General features: G+C 36.5%; 1 protein-coding gene across 3 annotated transcripts in view; it reads left to right on the top strand.

Moving 5' to 3' along the window:
• PATJ (PATJ crumbs cell polarity complex component) overlaps window positions 1-25,019 on the top strand; it is a 364,628-nt gene that overhangs the window by 114,957 nt on the left and 224,652 nt on the right. For 2 of the 3 annotated variants that reach the window (XM_068992464.1, XM_068992473.1), the window contains exons 22-25: window positions 8,603-8,674; window positions 10,091-10,268; window positions 15,726-15,836; window positions 20,041-20,118. In XM_068992464.1, coding sequence (XP_068848565.1) covers window positions 8,603-8,674; window positions 10,091-10,268; window positions 15,726-15,836; window positions 20,041-20,118 — 439 coding nt within the window. Of the gene's footprint in view, window positions 1-8,602; window positions 8,675-10,090; window positions 10,269-15,725; window positions 15,864-16,362; window positions 16,380-19,513; window positions 19,527-20,040; window positions 20,119-25,019 lie in introns of all 3 variants that reach the window. The other variant, XM_068992482.1, reaches the window with a different exon arrangement.

The following is a 25,019-nucleotide window of genomic DNA, read 5'->3' as shown; positions in this document are numbered from 1 at the left end:
GACATGGCACCTAGAGAGATTACCCTTTAATATCTGGTAGGAGGAAGCTCATGGACTCAGGTGCCAAGAGTGAAAGGAAAGCACAACTACAGATATTGCTAGTACCTTGAGGACTGGAATCTGAAGAAGTTTTTACCCTATGGTCTTGGGTTTTTTTTTTTTTTTTTTTTTTGTCTTTTTTGTCATTTAGAAGAAAGGCTATTTACTCAAAATGATGGCGTGCTAGTAAATTGGGCCGTAAAAGGAGAGGTGTCGTAACAGGGATTAGCGTTTGAAACAAGAGTAGGAGAGTAAAGACCTAGTGTGAGAAGGACTTTAGGAAAATATTGATTCCCTTTTCCCAGGGAGTGAGAGAATGAACATCACCCTCTCAGGTGTGGTATCTGTGGCTGAGAAGCAGAGCTGCCGACGATCGGAGGAGGCTGAGAGAACACTGAGGGAAGAAGTTAGGGTGTGGGTGGTTTCTTTACAATTGAAGGAGATTTTGTGGAGTGTGACGGGTAGTTTGGCTGAGTAGGCCTTGGCAGTGGGGTATGGGAACAGAAGCACAGCTGAAAGAAACACCAGTGCAGTGTAGCACTGTGAGTACAGGACGGAAGAAGCAAATGAAGAGCTGGAGGTATTGCAGAATATAAGAGGGATGAGAAAGAGGGTAGGATTAATTGGCCTTAATGCTGTTATTCATTTCTGTTTGAATATAGTTCACCTACAGTGTTGTGTTAGCTTCAGGTGTACAGCAAAGTGAGTCATTATGCATGTACGTGTATCATGCTAAGTGAAGCAAGTCAGACAAACACAAATATCCTATGATATCACTTAAATGGGAAATCTAATAAAAATGATATAAATGAACTTATTTACAGAACAGAAACAGACTCACAGATCTCGAAATCAAACTTATGGTTACCGAAGGGGAAATGTGGGGGCAGGGGGAGTGATAAACTGGGAGATTGGGATTACTGTCTATGCATACTACTATCTATAGAACAGATAACTATGGGGACCTACTGAATAGCGTAGGGAACTCCACTGAATGTTCTATGATAACTTACATGGGAAAAGAATCTTAATGCTTTTATTTAAATTTTAGTCCAAGAAAGATTCTGTCTTGTTATATGAAGTGTCTCAGACTTATGTCAATTCTCTGTTCAGTGGTCTGTGACCTTTGCCTAGAGTTTTAGATAGAAACTTAATAAAAGTTGTTTCCTGGGCTTCTGCATAGCTTATGTCTGAGTGGAAAGGAAAGACTAGTAAGCCCAGCTAGTTGGAGAAATTGGTGACTTTTTACTCAACAGACCTGGACCAATGTGCACAGGGGAGGAGCTGAGAGGCCCAGGGTCCTGGCGCAAGAGATCTAACCAGTTCCCAAGGGAACAGAGAAATGCCTAGCAGTGGAAGTACTGGAACAGTTAGGAATATGTTTCAGCTTTTTTTATGAGGCCAAATTACTTTTCAGAGACATTTCCGTTTTTTAAATTTCTCTTGTGCTGAGTGTTAATAATGGACTCTGGCCAAAGAATTCAGAATTGAAGCTGCTTTTCTCATTATAGAATTCAAAGTGTAAATTGGAAAAGATTTAAACAAATTTCCAAACCCGCCCCTCTATCCTTACACAGAAGATGAAACATTCCATCAGTTGTATCTTACTCAGTTCTCCCAGTTTCAGGGAGAAGAGGCCCACTTTACTCCTAATGTGAGCACTTTGACAAGCTGATTTCTTGTGTTGGCACAGGCATGTAAAGGCTCCAGCCTAACCTTTGTCTTGGGAGATCAGTCTTGCATTTGAATGTTGTTGGTTTTTTTTTTTTGCTTGCTGTCATAGATTCAGTGTATATATTTCAGTCTCAGCAGGCTCCAGAAGTGTTCCTGTAAATCATACTACCCCTTTTAATCTTTCAGGGTATGACCCATGGAGTTAGGTCTATAGATGAATATTTATTGCTACTCAGAAGACTTCCTGAGTAATGCACAGATTCCTTTCAGAATATAGTTTTTCAGATCATCAGGGTGTCAGCTAGTGCTAAATGCTATTTTACAGTTTCTTTGCATTAATTTCTGCGTAGGACTCAGCAGAGTTATTTTGTTAGTATTCACTGTGCTGTTGCATAAGCCAACTTCTCTTCGCCTCTAGGACTAATTTAAGAGGTCAGATGCATACTGAAAGGGAAGATCTCTAGGAAGGAAGAATGGTGGGCAGACGGAGTGTGGTAACTCTGAAAGGAATCTAAGTGATCTTGTTCTGAGTATTCTTCTTTTTTCATAAAGTTCCTTGGGATGATGTTTTCAGAATTCACCTGGCTTCAATCTTTTTCTAATTCAACTCTGTCATCACTTGCTGCCTAAGGACATATGTGTGCCCATTAGTGGGGGCATGACATTTCTCAGACTAATAGGAGATGTGTAGTATAGTACTGTGCTGCTGCTGCTGCTGCTGCTAAGTCGCTTCAGTCGTGTCCGACTCTGTGCGACCCCATAGACAGCAGCCCACCAGGCTCCCCTGTCCCTGGGATTCTCCAGGCAAGAACACTGGAGTGAGTTGCCATTTCCTTCTCCAATGCGTGAAAGTGAAAAGCGAAAGTGAAGTCGCTCAGCCTTGTCGGACTCTTCTGGACCCCATGGACTGCAGCCTATCAGGCTCCTCCGTCCATGGGATTTTCCAGGCAAGAGTACTGGAGTGGGGTGCCATTGCCTTCTCCAGTATAGTACTGTGATGCTGTTCAAATATGTTCTCTGTTATTTATGGCTACATGACCCTGAAAGAGTTTCCCTTGTGTCTGTATTTCCTCACTTGTAAAGTAAGGTAATTCTAAGGTTCAATAAAGTGAACATAAATGATTTCATATAATGCCTTGAGCATAGTAAATGTTTAATGGAAGGCTGGCAGTGATGCTTGATGATAGTGACAGACTCCTGGCCCTTGAGGTGTATCTAGGGTATTCACTGTTGCTGAGTTTATTAAAACACTCAAGGAAGTTGTAGTGTTTTTTGTTTGTTTGTTTTTAGATAAAATAGGATCAGATCACAGTAAGTAAAACAGGAAAGATGTCAGAGGCTAAAAACTGGGAGGATGATGAACTTGAGGTGAAAGGCATATTTTAAATTGAAAAAAAAAATCATAGGGGTGTGTGTGTACTCAGTCACTCAGTTGTGTCAGACTCTTTGTGCCCGCATGGGCTGAAGTCTGCCAGGCTCCTCTGTCCATGGAATTCTCCAGGCAAGAATACTGGAGTGGGTAGCCATTCCCTTCTCCAGGGGATCTTCTTGACCCAGGAATCAAACTGAGGTCTCCTGCGTTGTGGGAAGATTCTTTACCAGCTGAGCTACCAGGGAAGGCTGTGTGTGTAATAGGATGCAAATGAAAAGAAATACTTTCAGATATTGGATACTTTGTTATGACTAGTAAGAAGCGAAATATGAGACTGAGTGTCATAGCTGGGGAAAGGATTAAATGAGTTAATGTTATATTTTAAGTCCCCAACACTGCTTGGCATTTAGTGCCTTTTAAACAAATGGTGAGTTTCTGATAGGTTTACCTTTGAGTTCCACTGCCAAAAATTATGTGTAAATTAAGAATATTGGTGGAGGACTAAGCGTAAAGGAGAGAATAAATACATGGATGTGAGAGAGGAGTACTCAGGAATGTTTGACTTGGAAGGAAAAAGGGGAAGTTTCCAAGGACTTTATAATGTTGCAGCTGTGGTCCACACTGCAGGTGAAGATGAGTGTGAGAAATTAGGACAAGAGACACAGGAGTATTACACTAATGCCTTTGGAAATATAATTAGATATTTCATTGCTAAAGCAGGCTCTACAGAAGGTCAAAAAAGGTAAAGACCTAAGGAAGTGACTCACCCTTTATGAGCTGAAGGTTTGTTTCTTAACAAAAGTCTTAAATGCAATTTTATGAAACAGTTTTCTTAATTTTGATAAATGTATAATGGTGGCTCAGATGGTAAAGAAACTGCCTATAATGCAAGAGACTTGGGTTCGATTCCTGGGTCAGGAAGATTCCCTGGAGAAGGGAATGGCAACCCACTCCAGTATTCTTGCCTGGAGAATTCCATGGATAGAGGAGCATGGTGGGCTATAGTCCCTGGGATTGTAGAGTCGGATGCAACTGAGCAACTTTTACACACACACACACACACACACACACACACACACACACACACACATTCATGTTACCAACATTCCAATCAAGATATTATACATTTCCATCCACCCGGAAAGTCCTCTGCTCCTGACTTCTAATACTGTAAATTATTTTTTTCCATTCTAGAACTCATGTATATCATACAATAGGTACTTTTTTGTTATCTGGATTTTTACTGAGTACCACGTCTGTGTCATTTTAAACTTTCATATATAGTAATGACTAATTCTTTATGTATACTGGTATCAGGTAATAATTTGCTTGTAACTTCAAGGTCATAGTGTTATATTTGTGTAACTAACCCTACTAGTTTGGAAAACATTAGTGCCTATTCTGCCTGGCTCCAGATGCTCATATTCCCTCTAGTATGTCACAGAAAATTGCCATATAGAGTTTATATTTTAAAAGGAAAAAGAAATCTCGAGATAACTTAGCCACAATTGTAACTCTTCCTGCGTAAATCATTTTGGGGTGCTGAGTTTGCTTGACCCTTATATGGCTTAGTATACAGAACTTTTATGTGAAAAAAAGATATATTAAAAAGGAAAGGTCACCTTGGCTATCTGGATTCATCTGATTTTGGTATGACGTAGAAAATTTTAATCTCAAAGATATTGTATCTTATGATGAAGTTTTACTATTAATATCCACTTGTTCATTAATGGGGCACTTTATCTTTCCTCCCAAATCTGTAAAGAATGATAACTTTGGGCATTTGTTATAAAGGACTGAAATAAAAAGCATTATTTCTATTAGATGGTTAATTCATTTAGGGAAAAAGTGGTTATAAAACTCTGATTAAATGTAAAAGGCAAAAGTTCAATTATTTTAAGATTTGAGATTCTAACTGATCGAGCTATTGACCATGTTTAATCAAAGTGCGAATTATAAAATTAGAGTTTAGAATTCTCTTGTGAAAGATTCAAGTACATTTGGGCAAATTTACATCTTAATATGTGCAGTAAAAGTATTTTACTTTCTCCATTAAATTTTAATTTGGGTTAAAAGGTATATGCATTCATCAGTGTAAAGTGACTACATTATTTTGGATAGTTGCTCATCTCCTGTGACTTTCTTTCTAAAACTAATCACACTATGGTTTTGAAAGTTTTATCTCTCTTTAGCTATGAAATAGTGTGAATAGAATATGTTCATCAATTTCCTGAAAAATAATAATATACTTTGAAAAAGTCTATCTAACGGAATAATCCTTTTGTTACAGATTTTCTTAAAGAAAACTAAAACTTTACATATTTTAGATAACATTTTTCTCCCTTCATTTAATATTATATGTAAAAGTCAGCAGTTTAGGATATTTTTTATTTTATTTTTTAAAAAGAAAAGCATATAGCCCATACCAATGTGAAAACTTGACTTCCATTCTACCTTAGGTAATTTTAAATTTAAGAATTTAATTCTTATAATGATGTTATATATGTGCCATAATAAAAATATGTACATTTTTTTCCTTAATATATTTCATGTACTGTTTCTTACCCACAAAAAGTTTGAATTTTTTCCTTCACCCACCAACCAATTTTCTGATTCTTTCGACAATGTGTCCTACAATTCATTTCCGTTCTGACATTAACTGCAGAGTTAGTACAGCCCCCACAGGTTAAAGGCTCAGTCCCATAAGACTGTCCCAACTTCAGAAGCCAGGCACAGATTCCAGGTGCCAATTCTACTTCTGACCAACTGACTATGAGTTGGGGGTTCTCATATCACCTTCCTGAGGTTCAGTAATTCGCTGCTGCTGCTGCTAAGTCGCTTCAGTCGTGTCCGACTCTGTGCGACCCCGTAGACGGCAGCCTACCAGGCTCCCCTGTCCCTGGGATTCTACAGGTGAGAACACTGGAGTGGGTTGCCATTTCCTTCTCCAATACATGAAAGTGAAAAGTGAAAGTGAAGTCGCTCAGTCATGTCTGACTCTTCGCGACCCCATGGACTGCAGCCTACCAGGCTCCTCTGTCTATGGGATTTTCCAGGCAAGAATACTGGAGTGGGGTGCCATTGCCTTCTCTGCAATAATTTGCTAGCATGGCTTATAGAACTTAGGAAAGTGCTTCACTATTACTGCTTTATTGTTAAGGATACGGCTCCGGAATAGCCAAATGGAAGAGATGCATAAGTCGAGGAAGGGAGTGTGTGGGATGCGAGAGCATCCATGCTTTCTTGGGGGCACATTGCCTTCCCAGCACTTTAATGTGTTCTCCAACCCGCAGGCTCTCTCAACTCTGTTGTTCGGAGGTGGAGAGAGGTTTATGGAGGCTGCATTATGCAGGCACAATTGATTACATCATTGGCCATTGGTGATTGAACTCACTTCTAGCCCTTTCCAGAGGTGGGGGTGGGGTGGAAAGTTCTAACTCTAAATACATGGTTGTTTCAGAGAAGGAAATGACACCCCTCTCCAGTATTCTTACCTGGAGAATCCCATGGACAGAAGAGCCTGGCAAGCTACTGTGTATACCTGAATATAAATTCAAGTGAAAAAATTTAAGAGAAATGGATATTGGTTGAGCCTCAGTTAAATGCCAGTAATATTTCATTTAATCCTTGTTGCTGTTATGGGATAATCAAAATATGAAAGTTTATGCTATGATTACCACTATCCAATGAACATATATGTACATGTGCCAAAAATAATATGACATCATAAAATGAAGACTTAAATTGGTGGAATCATGGGTATATCATTTAGTGATTGCATTCAGCTGCTTATAAACTGAACCTCCCTCTTCATTCCCACACCCGTCCCCCTACAACTGTTAGTGTGGCTTAACTCAGCTGGGGTTTGATTTCTTCCATGTAGAAAAGTCCTGAAGAAGTCCTGTCAGGGTCTTGGACACCTTCTTCCTTTCTGCTCTGCTGTCATGAGTGAATTGCTTTAGTTCTCATTGTGTCTTCATGATTTTAAGATGGATGTTCCATCACCAATAATCACCTCTGCCTTCTAGGCAAGAAGGGAAAGAGCAAAGAGCAAAAGGTTCCTGTCAGCTGATTCTCCCTATCCAAGGACTTTTGCTTCCTTGTTGCTGATCAGAGCTCTTGCACACAGTTACCATTAGTTAAGAGGAAGTACAGAAAATTTAGTTTTTTGAAGCTGAGGGTAGTGCCACCTGGAGTAAAGGGGTGTTATATTGGTAAGGAAGATGGGAGACAGGGCATTAACCAGAAATTATCTGCCAAGTTGTTTTCCTTGAATTTTATGATGCTTTTAATCATAAAAAGTAGACTGGCTAAGGCAAGAAGATTGTCTGCAGTGGGTGAGAAGTTAGTGATCCTTAATGATCTCAGTTCTTTAACTGATTTTCAGATTGCTTAGATCCTTTCACTTTCTCTTTTCAATCATCCTTAAAACCATTGTATCTTAGAAAATTGTAGAGTGACAAGTAGCTGGAGTTTCGTGCTTTTGATAGGACTTATTTGAGAATTCAGAGGAAAATGGAGCATTGAAACTCCATGCTGAAAAAAAGATTTGGATACTGTGGAGAGGTTATGTAGTACATCTGAGTCTTCTCTGAGCTTCATGTGGAAAATACAGTAATATGACCTGCTGTGCTTACTTCACAGGGGTTTTTGTGAAAATGAAATGGAAGAAGTAGTACCGACATTTCTATATAGAATAATATGATTGGCAGTACATGTTATTTAATTTGATGGTCCAAAGGCACATGCCTATTTTGTGGTACAGGTTAGATGGGAACTTAGAAATCCTGGCTCCTCTTCCAGGTCGTAGATGATAATGCCTTTACCCTATTAGATAGCATTACTTTTATAACTACTCTCTGATTCAGCATCCCGCTAGGCAGTTCCATGTTAACAGAATTTGATGGGTGGAGGTATGATGGTAGTAGGTGAGAGGATTGTATTGTTTAACAAATCCTTCTATAAACTGAAAAATACACAAACTGTAAACTGTGGAAACTTCTATAAGCTGTGGAAATATACAAAATAGTCACAGAATACAAATGACTGGGACATTATTTAGAGAGACAAAAAAATCTAGAAAGAGCAATCATGTTTACTGACTATTTAGTCATTTCAGTTGTTTGTGTCAGGTTATACTAGATTGTTAGCTCATCAGTCACAGCAAGTTTTAAGAAATATATTTTATAATATTTAAATGTTGATAGAAAAACAAACGTAAAATCATACAAATTCAAACACAGATTTTTAGAAAATAGCATCTACAGTGTCACCAATGAAAGTGTTTATAATCAGTGATTTTCTGGTACTGGCTGGATATTTATTAATTTGAACATTTAAGCAATATATCTTCGTATGGATAGTCAACTATTGATGTAAATATTTTTAAAGCTTAGAAATTAAGAACTTTTAAACTGCATATAGATTGTATAATATAAAACTTTTTAAGAACCTTTAATAATGTGTGTGTTATAAGTTACATGTATGTATGTTTTTTTCCCCTTTCTTTCTTCTCAGTGAATTACCTGAGAGAGAAGAAGGTGAAGGAGAAGAAACTCCAAACTTCAGTCACTGGGGACCACCAAGAATGTATGTTGATAACATCATTGGCTTTCTCAATAGGACAGTGCAGCTGGCTGTGTTTTCTTCAGTTCTCTAATGATTGCCATAGTTCACATGTTCATTGGCCTAAACTGTAGTTGCATTTGGTCTTGCCTAGAGGTTTTTAGCCAGGCAAAATGACCGTAACCAGTATTAGGAAAATCATTGTCATACTTTTTCAGAGAAAGGAACTTACAGATGTCCATCTATGAGGAACTAAGTATACTTTCTCCCTGTATCACTAAGCAAGGCAGGTAGGGCTGTCTTGAAGGCAGTAAAGCTCTTCTTTTCTTTTAAACAAACAAGAGCAATAGTTGAAGCTTCTGTTACATAGCCCCCTCCTCCTCTTATGTTAGTCCAAGTTTGTGTCTTGTTTGCACTAACAGAGTGTGCTGGGCCCATCCTCCTATGGATACTCTCGTTGTTTTATGTAGTAACCAGGGCTGCACTTTATTAAGATTATAAGAGTCTTCCATTAGCTGCTCTTTGTATCTTTACTCATTATTAATTCCACCATGCCACTCACATTGGTTTTTTTTTTTTTCACTTTTGAGTTTTGTCTTAAAAACTCTTAGCTGTTTTCTGAGCTACTTTTTGGAGTTAATTATTGGCCATGTTTGTGCAGTTTGAACAAAATTCACAATATTTTGAGTGACAAGCTTTATTCCATACTTTATGAAAATGATGTGGAGGTGGGAAGAAAAGAAAACCTTTCCAGACTCTGGAGCAGTAAAATCTGTCCTCTGCTTAAAGAACCACAGGCTAGCCTGGCTGACTGGGAACAGCAGTATGAAAGAAACAAAGTATGAAAAAAAAAATGTATGAGAAAGTATGAAAGAAAGAGAGAGTGAGAGAGAGAGAAAGAAAGAAAGAAAGATGGACTGTAGCCTACCATGCTCCTCCCTCCATGGGATTTTCCAGGCAAGAGTTCTGGATCAGGTTGCCATTTCCTTCTCCATTTCTGAAGGTCTGTGCTTTTTTGCGAAAATGATACATGTGACTTTCTTGATTTTTTTTCCCACTCATTTGTTATTTCCTCAATTCATTCTTTGCTAATGTTACATATGATATAGATGAAAAGGACTCATCAGAAAAATATATGGTGGTGGGAGATAGGGATATTGAGATCTAGCTCAATTTCTCAATATTAAGAGTTGTATTTGTTGTTTTAGACATCATCTTCAGAATATACCATGAAATTGCTTTAAGAATCTAATAGAATTTAATCTCATTCTATAGAAGTGATAGGTTCTTACAATTTAGGAACTAGGTATAACTTCTATAACATTTGTGAAAATGTATTTATATAAAATGAGCCACAAGTATATACACATTGAACACAATGATGATACAACAAATTTCCTTGTTCATGGGTGAATTCTGTTTTCTTGTTTGTTTTTACAGCGTTGAGATTTTTAGAGAACCAGATGTATCTCTTGGTATTAGTATTGTTGGTGGACAAACTGTCATAAAACGTTTAAAGAATGGAGAGGAGCTTAAAGGTATATTCATTAAACAAGTTTTGGAAGACAGTCCAGCAGGAAAAACAAATGCTCTTAAAACTGGGGATAAAATACTTGAGGTAAATAATGTTAAATTTTTGTTTTTGCTTGAAATGTACTGTAAAACAGTAAATATGTGTGTGCCGTTGGTGTATTTTATTCGGATGCCTTCGTTTGTAGGTTTACACCATTTTATGAGATTCTAAAGTTGGACTGTAGTAGTAGCGTTAGTTGCTCAGTCGTGCGACCCCATGGACTGTAACCCCTCAGGCTCCTCTGTCCATGGAATTCTCTAGGCAAGAATACTGGAGTGGGTTGCCAGTCCTTTCTCCAGGGGATCTTCCTGACCCAGGAATTGAACCCGATGTCCTGCATTGCAGGTGGATTCTTTACCATCTGAGCCACTAGCAAAGCCTTAAAATGATAAAGGAAAAAGCATCAGCTGGCTGAAGAAACAATTCCACAAGTTGACAGAATGAGGCAGAAGGTGGGCCTCATGCTTCTCCCACAGCCTTTAACAAACTTTGAACTGTATATGGCAGTGGGAGTGCTGTCTTCCCAGAGTTGACCCCGAAAGTGGAAGATTGTTGGGGGAGGGGTGAACCCATCCTTTACACCTGGCAGGCTTTGCAGAGTGGAGTTTTAAGGATACATCAGAGGCACTGAGAGGTCTAAATCTGATGCATTTCTTTGCATTGGGTTTATTGGATGACACCATGTTGCATATCTTTAACCCCAGAATCTGCTTGTCCTTGACTCATGGTTTATGATGCTAAACATCAGCTGTGGTGTTTCATCTCTGACAGCGTGAAAGTGCTCTGGAGATGATGGATTGAAGTCTAGATTGTCCTGTTTGTTTTCTATTCTTGGACAAATTATGAAACATATTTTCAGTTTCCAAACAAAACAGAAATGAGCTTTTAAAACTCATATAATCATTGTGAGGATTAAAGAATTGCATAAAACTGTTCTGTGTATACAAATTTGAGGTTATATTCACATTTGTGAAATTGTAAAAAAAACTCCAAACACACTGGAGATAAAGAAATGAAGAAAATGACCACAAATCTCTTCTCTTATGGTGTTTATATGATAGTGGGGGAGATAGACAATACACAAAATAAGTAATATAGAGAAAGTTAGATTGTTATATGGAGCTATGGAGAAAAATAACGGGGAGGAGAATAAGGAATGACAAGTGGTGATGGCAGCAGTTGCAACGAATAGATTTGTTATGGAAGATGATATTGGGACAAATACAGGAAATGACCAAGTGAACAGTGTGGACACAGAGGGGAAGATGCCTCCAGACAGAGTGAACGGAAGTGCAAAGGCTCTGAGGTGGGAGCTTGCCTGGATGTATTGAAGGAACAGAAAGAGGTCTAGCACTGCTACTATAGGCAGAGTCAACAAAAAGAAAAGGTAATGGGAAGCCACATTATGTAGAGCTCAGAAGGTTGTCCGCTCTGAATGCTCGAGAATCCGTTAGAGAATCATGAATGCATACATATTTTTAAAAAGGGTTATTCTGGCTTCTGGGATAGGTGTAGTTTATTTGGCATTTGTGTGGTACATTGTTTTTGTTTTTCATACTTATTTGTGATTTTGTTTTAGTTGTATTTTTTAAGCAACATATAACTGGATTTTGCTTTTTTAAAATCTAAATTGATAATATTCATCTAATAAATCATTTATTTTTAATTTTATTACTGAAACATATGCACTTAGAACAAAATACAGAAGATAATGTTTAAAAATTAGCTTTTTCCTTTATATAGTGAAATAATGATAAATTCATAGGAAATTGCAAAGCAATATAAGCATAAGGAAGTCCCATGTACTCTCTTCACTTAGCCTCACCCATTGTTAACATCTTACATGACTACAGTAAAAGCAAAAGCAAAATGCTAATATTGGCGCAATTCACAGACCTTAGTCAGCTTTCACCGGTTATATACATGTACCACACGTATGTATGTTTATAGCTCTACACAGTTTTATCACATGTGTAACCTTGCATAACCCCACAGCAATCAAGAAACTCAACTGAATCATCACCACAAGACTCCTTGTCTGACCCCTCAAAGCCACTCCTCTCCACTCCTCTCCCATCTCTAGCCTCTGGCCACCACTATCCTGGTTTTCCGTATTTATAAGTGTGTTATTTTACAGTTGTCACATAAATGGAATTATGCATTCTGTTTCAGTTTGAGGTTCTTTCTTTACTCAGTGCAATTTCTTTGAAGTGCTTTCAATTTGTCAGTAGTTCATCGCTTTTTATGAATGAGTGGTATTCCATGGTATGGAGGTACCACAGTTTAACCATTCACCCATAGAAAGATGTTTGGGTGGTTTCCAGTTCTTGGCCATTATGAATAAGCCCTATAAACACTGGTATATAAGTTCCTGAGTGAAAATAAGTGTCCATTTCTTTGGGATACATGCCCAAGAGTGTAATTGCTGGGTTGTATGTTAAGTTCCTTTCTTAGTGTTAAGAAACTCTCAAACTATTTTCCAGAATGGCTGTATCATTTTGTATATCCACAAGCAGTTATGAGTGATCCAACTTCTCTGCATCCTCACCAGCATTTGGTATTGTCGCTATTTTTCATTTTAGCCATTCTGGATAGGTACATAGTGATATCATTGTTGTTTTAATCTGTAGTTCCCTAACTGCATTTGAGTAAACTCTGGGAGTTGGTGATGGACAGGGAGGTCTGGCGTGCTGCAATTCATGGGGTTGCAAAGAGTTGGACACAACTGAGCGACTGAACTGAACTGAACTTTTCATGTGCTTAATTGCCATCTGATTATCCTCTTTGGTGTAATGTTTGTTCAAGTCTTTTGTCTTTTTTCTAATTGAATTGTTCATTTTTTCTTATCTTTTTGAATTTTTTTCTCATCTTTCTCTGCTGTCAGTGAATAAAAAGTATTCTCTCATCTAATCCATCATCACTTTTACACATACTAATAAAAACCCATTGCTTTATCTCAGATTTAATCATTTATATTTCTTCAGATTCACAACAGACCTGAAATGTTAAACTCTAATATTTATTCTGTGAAGCATAATGAGTCATTTGTTTACTTTTTTCTATGAAAAGCATTAGTTGTTTGTTAGTGAAGTTTAATACTCATTTTTGTCTTAAGACAATTGCACAAAGGGTTTAGGTCCATATAAAGAGCTTTTTAAACTAGAAAGTTTGAATTTAATTTAATTTTAAATTAAATTAAATGGGTCTTCATCTATGTGAATGGACATTTTTTAGGTTATAATTTTAAAGTTGAGAAAGACTAAGATTATTTTTCTGTTGTAATATGACAGAATTCTTTTTCCTCACTTCTCAGCTTCAGTGATTCCCATTTAACACTGTATAATCTCTGTCGGGGAAAAAAAGCTGATTATTACTGAAGAGGATGTAGTTCTCATATAGCCTTTACTTTTCTTACTGTTGAATGTTACAGGGATCAGGTTTTTTGAAAGAAGCTTCATCAAACTAGTGACAGCTTTTAATCGTCACTGTAAATTTTTTCTATTTTTTTCATTTACTATTATTCATATCCTTCCTCAGCTCAGATGGGAAAAGAGCTTTTTACAGCATTAAAATCTTTATGGATACCTATTAGAATAAAAATCCAGAGTTCTTGCCATGGCCTTCTGGATTTTACATGATGTGGCTTCAGCTGCCTCCCTGACATCCCCTCTTTCTGCCCCCTCCTCTTTCTCTCTCCTTTAGACTCACCTCCATTTAAATCACTCTAACACGCAGGGCTCCCACCTCCTGCCTCCATGCAGTCGCTTCTCTGTCCCTCCGCTTCCGGCATGCTCACTTTCTTCCTCACTCCGCTCAGATGCAGTGACTTATCATCCTGTCACTCCTGTGCATGTGCTTCCAACTCCTTTGATCTTCTTTCCTTTCACTGAACTTTTCTGGGACAACCACATCCTAGGTAAGTGCAACTGTTAGCTTATTTTGTGATTTCTTTCTTGATTTGAACCAACAAAGTTATACCAACAAACAAGAAATTGTGACACTCTGAAGCTTTTGGAATTAAAAGTTGTAAAATAGCAAAAAAAAAAAAAAAAAAAAAAGCCAAGAAACCAACAAAGAACCCCATGCATACTGTCTGGTCTCATTTTAAAGTCACGACTGCTCCCTCAAATGGGTCTTTAATTCTGTCCTGCTGTCCTGCATTTAACAAGTTGTTTCATTCTTCTAAGTAGTTACTTCAGACCTCCTGTGCTTCCTTCCTTAGTCTTCATCTCAGTTGGTGGTCCTTCTTTCTGATTTCATTGAGAAAAGAGGAGTCCTCGAAAGGGGCCTTCCTCTTGCTCCTTCTACATCCTTTTTTTCTCTCTGTGCTTGCTGCAACAGATGAACTGTTTGTGTTTCTTCTATCTGGAGTCTGTCTCTCTAACTTGTGCAGCAGGAGTCATTCCATCTTCACTTTCCAAGGGTTTGCTTCTGCAGTCATCACTCTTCTCTACCTTCATCTTAAAAAAGCAAAAAACAACCTTGATTCCACTGTACCCACATTCCTATTTCTTTGATCCGCTTGTAGCAAAACAATATTCACAAATTGTCATTATCCTCTGCCTGGAATATGCTTCCCTGGTGGCTCAGATGGTAAAGCGTCTGCCTACAATGTGTGAGACCTGGGTTCAATTCCTGGGTCGGGAAGATCCCCTGGAGAAGGAAATGGCAATCCACTCCAGCACTCTTGCCTGGAAAATCCCATGGAAGGAGGAGCCTGATAGGCTACAGTCCATGGGGCCTCAAAGAGTCGGACACGACTGAGCGACTTCACTTCTTCTCACTTCTTCTGACTGGAAACCACCTCATCTTTTACCAAGGCTTCCTTACATTATGAGTTTGAAGAATTCATTCTGTTAAATAAATGCACTTGGTAAGTAGAACGCTCTTTGAGACTATGGGCATGTTCACAAGTTATCCTCTCTCAGATTTGAATAATGAGATGTTTACACTTTACCCAAATTTGTTGAATGCAGAACCCTTTTAGTAAAAGAACCCATGGGTGTTTTCATACTTCTTTTTTGAACATAATTTGAGAAATGTTCAACTACTCGATTTGATAATGGGCAGTTTGCTTAAAATACCTTTCTTCTTAGTTTAATTCAGAGAAGATGAGCCCAAAGAGATCCCCAGCCCCTACCCCCATTCAGAATTGTGTCCTCTAATAGTGGCAGAGGTGACATTATAAGCTCAGAAGCCTCTTAAGTTTCTGTTATTGATTAGGCTACCTACTTTTGCATAATTATTTTTAACCTCAGCCATTGTTATTAAGGTATTTTTCTTATTTACTTTTGTTGAAGGTAAGATGTTAATTTTCTTAAACATGGTCTCCTAAAACAGCAGAGCTTTTTATGTGCCAGTGTTATTTTTTTTTTCTAGCTGTCATCTAATTCATTCAACTCTGGCTGTTCTCATAACTAGATAATATGCATGAACTTGAATTAACTTATCCACAAGATCTGCTGCCTTGCTAACTGAAATAAATTACCTCTGTGTTTTTAGGTGTCTGGAGTGGATTTGCAGAATGCTTCACACAGAGAAGCGGTTGAGGCCATTAAGAATGCAGGAAACCCTGTGGTGTTCGTCGTTCAGAGCTTGTCATCCACTCCAAGAGTAAGCTTTAGTTTACATATTCAACAAGTTTACAAATAGTCTCTAGATCTTTGGATCAAGCTTTTGCCTCCAAGTGTTAATATTTTCCAACATATTTTTTACTGTTATTCTACTGTTGCTTAAAGGAAGTTAGCTTTGTAAAAATTTAATTATTAGCTACAGTTTTCCCTTTTTTTCTCTGATTTCAATCTCCTGGTCAAATTTGAGTTATTCCAGTGTACAGTGGAGTCCAACAGACCTATTTTTGACTCTTTGATTCCCTATTTACCAGGTTTGCTAATTTGGAGGCAAGTTACTTAACCTTTCTGAACTTGTTACTTTGTCTATAAAACACTTCCAACACAGAGAAGGTCGGTTATAAAAACATTCTAGAGAGACTATCAAATGGTCTGTGTATCTATTATAGCATATAAAAATTCAAATGTGTTGCGCTGAATGTTCTGTTGGAGATTCTGAATTTACAAAGAACAGTATTTCATCATAGAGTTTTTTCCTGTAATAACCTACTCATTTGGTATGGAATTAGAACTCTGATACACAGATGTCAGTGACAGGATGTGTATTTTATATTGCAATATGAGGCAGAAATGTCACCAGTAAGCCCTGTAACCGAAAGCTATGTTTAATTTTCTATATTTTAGAATGGAAGACAGCTGTTCAAAACATAGGCACTTCTGAACAGTAGAAAAACTGCATAGTTTTTAAAAATATGCTTTTCAGTCCACTAAAATGCAGTGCTTTTCAACCTTTTTTTATATCAAGGCATACAGAAAATAATATTTGTTTAGCAAACTGGATAAACAGATATCTGGCTGTCCCAGGGGCAGGGGGCATCAATGTGTATTTTTTGCATGCTTATAGCCTCCCCATACCCAGGGGGCTGCAGCCTCACCCCATATGGGCAGCTCTGCTGTGCACTGTACTTGCAGCAAGGTCCCTTCCAGACTTAATGCTAGTTCATACCATCAAGACTAATTGAGAGAGGGAAGCAGAATAAAGTCTTCACATTTTTTTATGCAGTTTGAAATTCTAGATTTATTAGAATCCACCCTTAAGCTCTTAGGATACTGAGAAAGTTGTTGAAGCCATCACTTTTATTTCTGGAGACTGAATTTAATAGGAATGTTGGCCAGATTTTCCCTGCCAAATGACAATTCCAGAGAAACAGTTCTGAGCTAGAATGAGCCAATGATACATTTATACAGCCACTTGTGAATGCTTCGCCAAAAAATATTCAAAGTATTTTATTAGGTTATAAGTTCAGCTATAAAGGCCAAGCTTTTAATCTAGTCTTTGTTGGTGAGCTGTGGTGGAAGTTTTCATTCAAGTGACCAGTACAATATTTTCAACTGCTAAAAAAGAAATAATGTCTTCAGCATTACTACATGCCCAAGTCACTTATCCCTCAGGCAGCATCACAGAGTGTCACGTTCTTCGAACATTGAACTGTCTATGGTTCTAGCCAAAGAATGGTGATGATATTAATGTCCATTACTTGCTCCATTTTTTCAGCACAAAGTTGATTCCACCTGAATAAGGCAATGAAAGGAACCAAGCTTCATATTTTTGTATCTTTGGCTGGCTTATTCTTACATTTATTATTGGTCATCACAGAAATAGAAAATATAGCCAAATTCTTAATCATTTTTGATCAGTTTAATTAAACTTTGAGACGTTCTTCAAAACTCCCGAGGAAGTCATTTCCTAATGTTTGGCCATCAAGGTCCTATGTCTAAATGTGCCTTGAAAAAGAAAGTGTTAGTCGCTCAGCTGTGACTTTGAGACCTCATGGATTATAGCTTGCCAGGCTCCTCCCTCCATGAAATTCTCCAGGCAAGGATACTGGAGTGTGTAGCCATTCCCTTCTCCAGGGGATCTTCCCAACCCAGAGGCTGAACCTGGGTCTTCTGCATTGCAGGTGGTTTCTTTACCATCTGAGCCATCAGTGAAACCATCATGAAAATTCTCATCAACATGATGGATTGAGTGTTGGTGTTTATGTTTGCACTTTTTTTTTAAGTTTTAATTTTTTTAATATTTGTGCTTTTAATAGGTGCTTTAGGAGCTTTTTTTAAAGCTTTTTCTCCTAAATTTCTCAACTACATTTTTAGCATGCTAGAAAGAAATATTTATATCTACTTAGATTTACTTGGTATATGCTTATTTGAGAGCAGAATTCATGATCTATACTGTACACCTCAATAGAAAGTTTTTATGCCAAAGTAATTTTTTCTACTTATAATTGCATTTCACAGTAGCATTAAGGTTTTCTCTGTATATCCAAAACCAAACCCTTTTAAAATTGGTATCATTCTTTCAGTTCACTAAATTTATTATCATGTGTTGTTTTCTTTTTTCCTGTCTTCCATTTGTATTTCCCTAATATCATTGTTTGATAATGGCATCTAAATGTTTTTGGACATGTTCATTTTGTGTATTAGTCATATAGAAATATAGTTTTTACTTTCATAAGAAACATGTGCTCTCCTACTTTTCATAAAGATGTGGTCTTTTTTGGTGGGCCATTTGTCTTCCAAAGTTTGCTAATGATATGTGTAGAGAATAATATTTCTCTGCTATTTGAAAAACAAATGGTATAAACCTTATGAATGGCAGCTAACTTTTATCCCATTTCAAAGCTTCTGCCATTTAACTTTAGCTGGTTTTTCCATAGGAGAAAGTAGGTCCAGTATAGGCAGGTGTTATGACTTTGTAGGGAGGCAAAGGGTTTTAAAGTCTTCAGAATTAGAAACATATACCTGTAGATCCACTGGTTTTTGAACTCTGACTTAGGTTGTCCTGTGTGTTAAATAGAGAAATAAATATTAAGCACAGTCTCTATTCACGTAAGAAGCCACAGATATAAATTAATTTATCACTGCTATTGCTTTTTACTTTAGAGAAACATTTCTGAGATGGTCTCACTTATTCCAAAATTAATTTATTCCCTTAGACTCTAAAAGTAGAGAAGAATTAATTGTAAATTGCCTTTTTGAGAAAAGTGCTTTTTTTTGTTTTGTTTTTTAAATTATCCCTAGGAAGGCAGTTCCTTTAATTTTCTGAGTAAGGAGATTTATTTTTCCTTTTAATCTGCATGTCTGTCATCAGATTTTATGCCAATTACTTGTGTTAGCTATTTGAGGAGTCTTTAAAATAATCACTTTTAATAATACAAAATAATTTTGTATTTTCTTAAGATATTTTACAGGTAGTTTTACAAAAAGAAATGAGTCAAAAAGTAATCTGTGCTGTTTGCACCATTAAGAATTAAAATCATTTCTATGAAATTGAACTGTTTGATTCACTTATAAGCATTTATTGAACACTACTATGTGGTGCTTTTTCTGAGCATCAGGGTTATAGTGATAAATAATCCTAAATTCAGCTCTAATTGAGCTATTATCCAGGGGTGTAAATAGCTTTGTTTAATTTATCTATATGCTAACAGTGATGGTTAAATATTTATTGAACGTACACAGTGCGCTAGGTACCATACTCAAACTGTATGAAGATATTACATAAGAATGATTATTGCAACATTGTTTGTAGAAGAGAAAATTGGAAATGAAGTATGTAAAAGCCCATGAAAAGAATGATTGACAGCAAGAAATGTTATATATCCATGAAAAGAAACGTATCATAATCATTCCAGGTGACAGGATTTACAGTTCATTAAGTAAAAAAGAAAAAGTAATATTTACAGAGGCATCCATTTTTTACGTTAAGAAAAGTAAAATCAAAGCCTCAAATAAGTGGGCTGAAGTGATATCACTTCAGTGTTAGCTGCCCTTGGTGACTGGAATAAACATATACAATAACCTTAAAAAAAAACCAAAACACCAAAAAAGCAAGGCTTGAGCTGGAGTACACTGATGAATAAGGTAGATCAATGAAATAAATGTTACATCCAGCATTATAGGAACTAACTTTCTGGATCTAAAGAAGCCTGTGAATTTATTGTCCCTTGATGCTTCACATAAACACACACACATGCAGGCATGCACATTTGGGTTATATAACTTGCTAGATGTCCCGAGCTGTGTTGTTTGCCTTAACTATACTTCTCATATCTTTATGTTTTAGATGAAGTTAGAGATATAGTTATGTAGGATTTTAACTTTTTTTTTTTTTAATGCATGGAGCAATGTAATGATTGTGACATTTAAATTCTTTCTTTCTCTCTTCCTTGTCTTTGTGGTGACAGGTCATTCCTAGTGTGCATAGCAAGGCCAAAAAAATCACTACTAACCAGGACCAAGACACCCAAGAAAAAAAAGAAAAGGTAAACTTTTAAAAATGTTTTTGGTTTCTTTTTGCTTATCTGAGCTGCAATTAGTATGTGTTTTTTTGGATGAGTATCTGGGTAGAAGTATGGTAGGTTTAGGACTCTCCTGGTGGCTCAAACATAAAGAATCTGCCGGCAGGAGACCCAGGTTCGATCCCTGGCTTGGGAAGATCCCCTGGAGAAGGGAGTGGCAACCCACACCAATATTGTTGCCTGGAGAATTCCATGGACACAGGAGCCTGGTGGGCTACAGGCCATAGGTTTGCAAAGAGTCAGACACGACTGACCAACTTTAAGTTCACTTCACGGTAGTTATAATATCTCCTTTCTATGAACATACCTAATTCTGGCCTGGATGAAGGCCAAGTGAAGTCCAGGTGTAAGATGTCATGAAGCCATTATCAGCCATTATCATCTTTTTCTAAATCCTAAGATATTAAGTTGAATTTCTATTGTTTAGTATTGTTTCTTTTTTTAGCTTCCAAATGATTTATTTTTATGAAAAATGTATTTTTAATTTTCATACAAATATTTTAAAAAACTTATTGCTGTTATTTTCAAACCTATTTCAGTTATAACCACAAATTATATTTTATATAATATCTTGTACCTTGCACATTGGTTGAGACTTTTTTTATGGCCTAGCACATAGGTATTATAAATATATATTTGTGATTTAAAAGAATAGCTATTATCTAGTTACAGATTTTTATACAGAGTTATTAGGGAGAATTAACTAACTGGGTTATTCAGGTATTCTATATACTTACTGATTTTTTTGATCAGAGTAACTCATCTTCCATTTTGATGATTAAATTAATCTACTTTTCATGTAGTTTTTCAGTTTTTATTTTATATTTTTCAAGATAATTTATTAGGTTAAATTTAAAAGTTTAATATCCTCATAGGTAAATAATTGACCCTTTCATTAATATGTGGCCTTACTAAGTAGTGCCTTAGTATCTTGTTCATCCAATATCTTTGAATAGGACGGATTTCCTTTTATATTGTTGTCAGATAGTTTGTCTTGGAAATTTATGAGCCACACAGAATGAATTCAAGTCTCTAACCTAGTGGATCTGGGCTTGTAAGGAATTCTCAGGGGACACCTTTTTTCTTTTTCTTTTGTTTCCTTCCATCTCATTTTAAGACCAAGGCCAGGAAATATTCCTGTTGTCTTCTGTAATCAAAATTTTGTTTTGTTTGCTTTGTTTATTTTAAACTTTACCCATTGAAAGTTTCACCCCATTAAAGGAAAAAAAAAAAAAAGCTATGCTTGATTTGATCACTTGGGAATACTTTATTTACAGAAATGTATGAGGGCTAATCAAGACCCCTTGAGGATTTGGGGAGAAGGGTTCTTGAAAAGGATAAGTAATTAGGATAGGAATTAAGTTGGTACCAAATTATAGAACTATCTGTTTTATCCTGGTTGTCCACCTTCTCAGTTCAGATCTTAATCCCAAAGGTTATACTCAGATTAGCAGTAACATACACTCTGTGTTCAGGATTCTGTGGTTTGTTTTTGGCAACTGCCAGTAAACACAGATAATGTGTAGAATCTAGAAGACCATGGTTATTGTTGCAGAGGTATTAGTTTGTACAAGTTGCAAGTCATCTCTTGCAGAATACTTTAACCTGTTGGTCCTTTTTTGCAGGGATTGGGTTTTGGGGGTTGATATCTTTAGTCCTACTTCACACCTTGTTTGACCTCAAATAGAAACTTTGGGCTAATTAAATTTCTAGCTCTCACTAGATAAAAATGAGTACATACTGCATGATTATATTTATATAAAAGTTGAGAAAATATGTTTTTGTAGTGACAAGATCATTGGTTCAGGAGAATAGATAGGGTGCCAGGGAAGAGGGTGATTAAAAAGACTCATGAAGAAACTTTGGGGTGATGGTTACATGTTCGTTATATTAATTATGGTGGTGGATTTGAATTGTACACTAAAATCTGTGCAATTTTTTGTCAGTTATACTTCAGTATATTGGAGTGAAGCTATTTAAGACAAAAATTCCCTGTTTTTCTGGAGCTTGCATTTTACTAGGGCAAAGCAAACAATATAGAATTCAGTGACTGCTAACTTTAAAGCAATATGGGAATGAGACCTGAAGACCCACAAAATATGACATCTGGTATATAAGCTCAAAGAAGGGAGATGATCTATCTCATAATTGCTCTTTTTCTGCATCGCCCAGAATGCTGCCGGCCACCTATTAGGCATACAATGCATATTTATTGCGTAAATAAAGAATTCTAAAAACAGAACAAAACTAAATCTCTGGTTTCTGGTCACTAGGGATTGGCACATGCCCTCTGGGGATTTACCTTCTGATTTGGAATTTATGGTTGTTTCTGGCCTCAGTTATAAAAATATAGTTTTGATTTTTTATCTGTGATATACATATATATATGTGTGTGTGTGTGTGTGTGTGTGTTTTAAAGAAGGGCTTCTCAGAATATTTAGTCTGTCTTATTGCTGGAATTGTGTTGATTCATGTATTGATTCAAATATCTGAACATTAATCAATTGTCTATTGGAAACCGATAGTGTTACAGTCTCTGTGCTATAGTCAGTGGATATAACATCAAAAAGGAAACAGACAACAGGTTGTGGAGACATGGACAATAAACACACAGATGAATACAAAGTGGTTACTGATTTAAATACTTTAAATACTGATTTAAATACTACTGATTTAAATACTGATTTAAATACAAGGTAATTAATTGACTAAGGAAAATTCCACATGAGATTTCATGAAGGAAAAGATAAATGTATGATACTTATCAACTCTGGTGCATTAAATCAAATTGAATTTCAATATATAGCAAGAATATTTGCATTCAAATTTTTTAAAAAATCCAGTAAGAGCCCAGTAAAACCAAAAGTCAATGTATAAGTCTACCCAGCTGAATTCCTTGGCATGGAGAAGAAGTCATCACTAAGTTAACATGGCAATAGTTAACAATGCAACCGTAAACCCCAAATCAGAAGGTTAAATGGAACACAGGAAAATGACTTTTGTCCGGAAAGCATTTGCCAATATCTGGTGACCTAAGCCAGAGATGTTTGTTTTGTTTTTAGTTTATTTATTCAATAAATATGTATTGTGTGTCTATTAGGTACCAGGCAGTGTATCAGATAAGTGTACCAGATAAGTGTACTTATCTTCCCATAAGTACCAGGCCTTATGGGAAGATGACAGTTAGCCATGTTAGTGAATCTTTGGAGAATTCAGAGGTGATTATTGCCCCCAGTGGACAGAGGAGCCTGGTGGGCTACAGTCCATGGGGTCTCAAAGAGTCCGACATGACAGAGTACAGCACAGCAGTATATTGTTGCCCCAAAGCACTCCCACTTGTGAGTCAATTGATCATATGAGAATCTACATCTCCATTACAGGATGATGTTTCAGTGGTTACAGGATGTCCTTCACTAGGCTACTGTTCTCTGTGATTATAGCTTGTGTACAAAGCATTATTCTACACCCTGGAATGACAAATTACCTTCACTCCAAGAAGTGCATATATGAATGTGATAGGTAGTGAAATAACTGGAAGTGTAATTGGTATGATAGAAATATGCCCAGAGTACTAGGGGAGACGTTCCCAAAGATGGGAGGTCACATGATGACTAAACTCTCTTTAACAGTTATTATTGATAGAAATAATTCCTTTTAGGCATTTTTTTTCCTCCTTAATACAAAAGCAATCATGTTCTCTAGAATTCCTGACCATCAGAAAGGAGACAATAAAAATCACTTGAAACTATTAGTAGAGGTATAGGTTAGAAATAAACATTTGGGCTTGAAATTATTCACATTAAAAAAGATAGAGGAAGAAAGTGACTGAAAAACTAAAAAAAAAAATCAAGCAGGTCTTAAATAAATCTCTAGGTTTTTCTTTTTTATTTTTTCTGTTTTATTTCAGTTCAGTATTTTCTGACCTCTTATATAGAATGTGGAACATCAGACTTCATAGAAATGCTATTCTCAGCTGTAGATTCATAACTCTTTGGTATTTTCTTTCTAAATTTTCTTCAGTATTTCATATGTTTTCTTTCTTTTAAGAAAATTGTGGACAGTCTTCACAACTGGGAGATGTCATTAATAGAGTAGTCCTCTGTAGTTAGTTATCTTCGTTTTCTTTTTGAGTATTACCCAAATGAAAATGCTGTTTCCCACTAAACATAGTAACATAGTAATCCCTAAAAGTATGGTTACATTAACCTTATAAAAATATATCTATCCCAAATAAATATATTTTATTATATGTGAAATATTACTCTAATAAGGTTGCTATTAAGGCATGCACCTATTCCAAGGGAAAAATCTGGATTTGTCAGACTCTGGAACTAAGAGGAACCTCATGAAGGTATTTGCAAAGATCAGAATGATCTCTTGTGACCCTCTTGATGACACTTAGAGTATTATAGGATGCATGCTCTCTGATTATTCTTAATAGCAACAAATAAAACAGCATTCTATCAGGGATACTCTACATTGTGCTAATGTTTAGAACTGGCTGATAATTCTCAGGCTAATGTGTATCCAATTGTGATACACACATGTACAGCATGTGGACATGTGGCTATCATGCAACATTAGTATAAATGTTTTTATTATCTGATATATTTTTGTGTTATAGTAACACACCAGTGAGATCACGGAGATCAGGGAGAAGGTATAAGCATTTCTAATTAAAATTACCAAATCACTTTGACTTTATGAATCTAGATTCACATATAAAAATGCTTCTGAGTTAGTTGTTTCTGTGAAAAGGGATTTCTTAAAAGACTGGCACATCTAAAGTAATATACGTTTAGTTTCACTATTTCTTAAAAAACTCGGGGAATATTAGATTTAAATAATGCTTCTTAGTCTCTTAA

The sequence above is a fragment of the Capricornis sumatraensis genome, chromosome 2 (genome assembly GCF_032405125.1).
Source record: "Capricornis sumatraensis isolate serow.1 chromosome 2, serow.2, whole genome shotgun sequence".
NCBI lineage: Eukaryota > Metazoa > Chordata > Mammalia > Artiodactyla > Bovidae > Capricornis > Capricornis sumatraensis.
The sequence above is the reverse complement of the archived record's forward strand: the minus strand, read 5'-3'. Positions and strand labels throughout refer to the sequence as shown.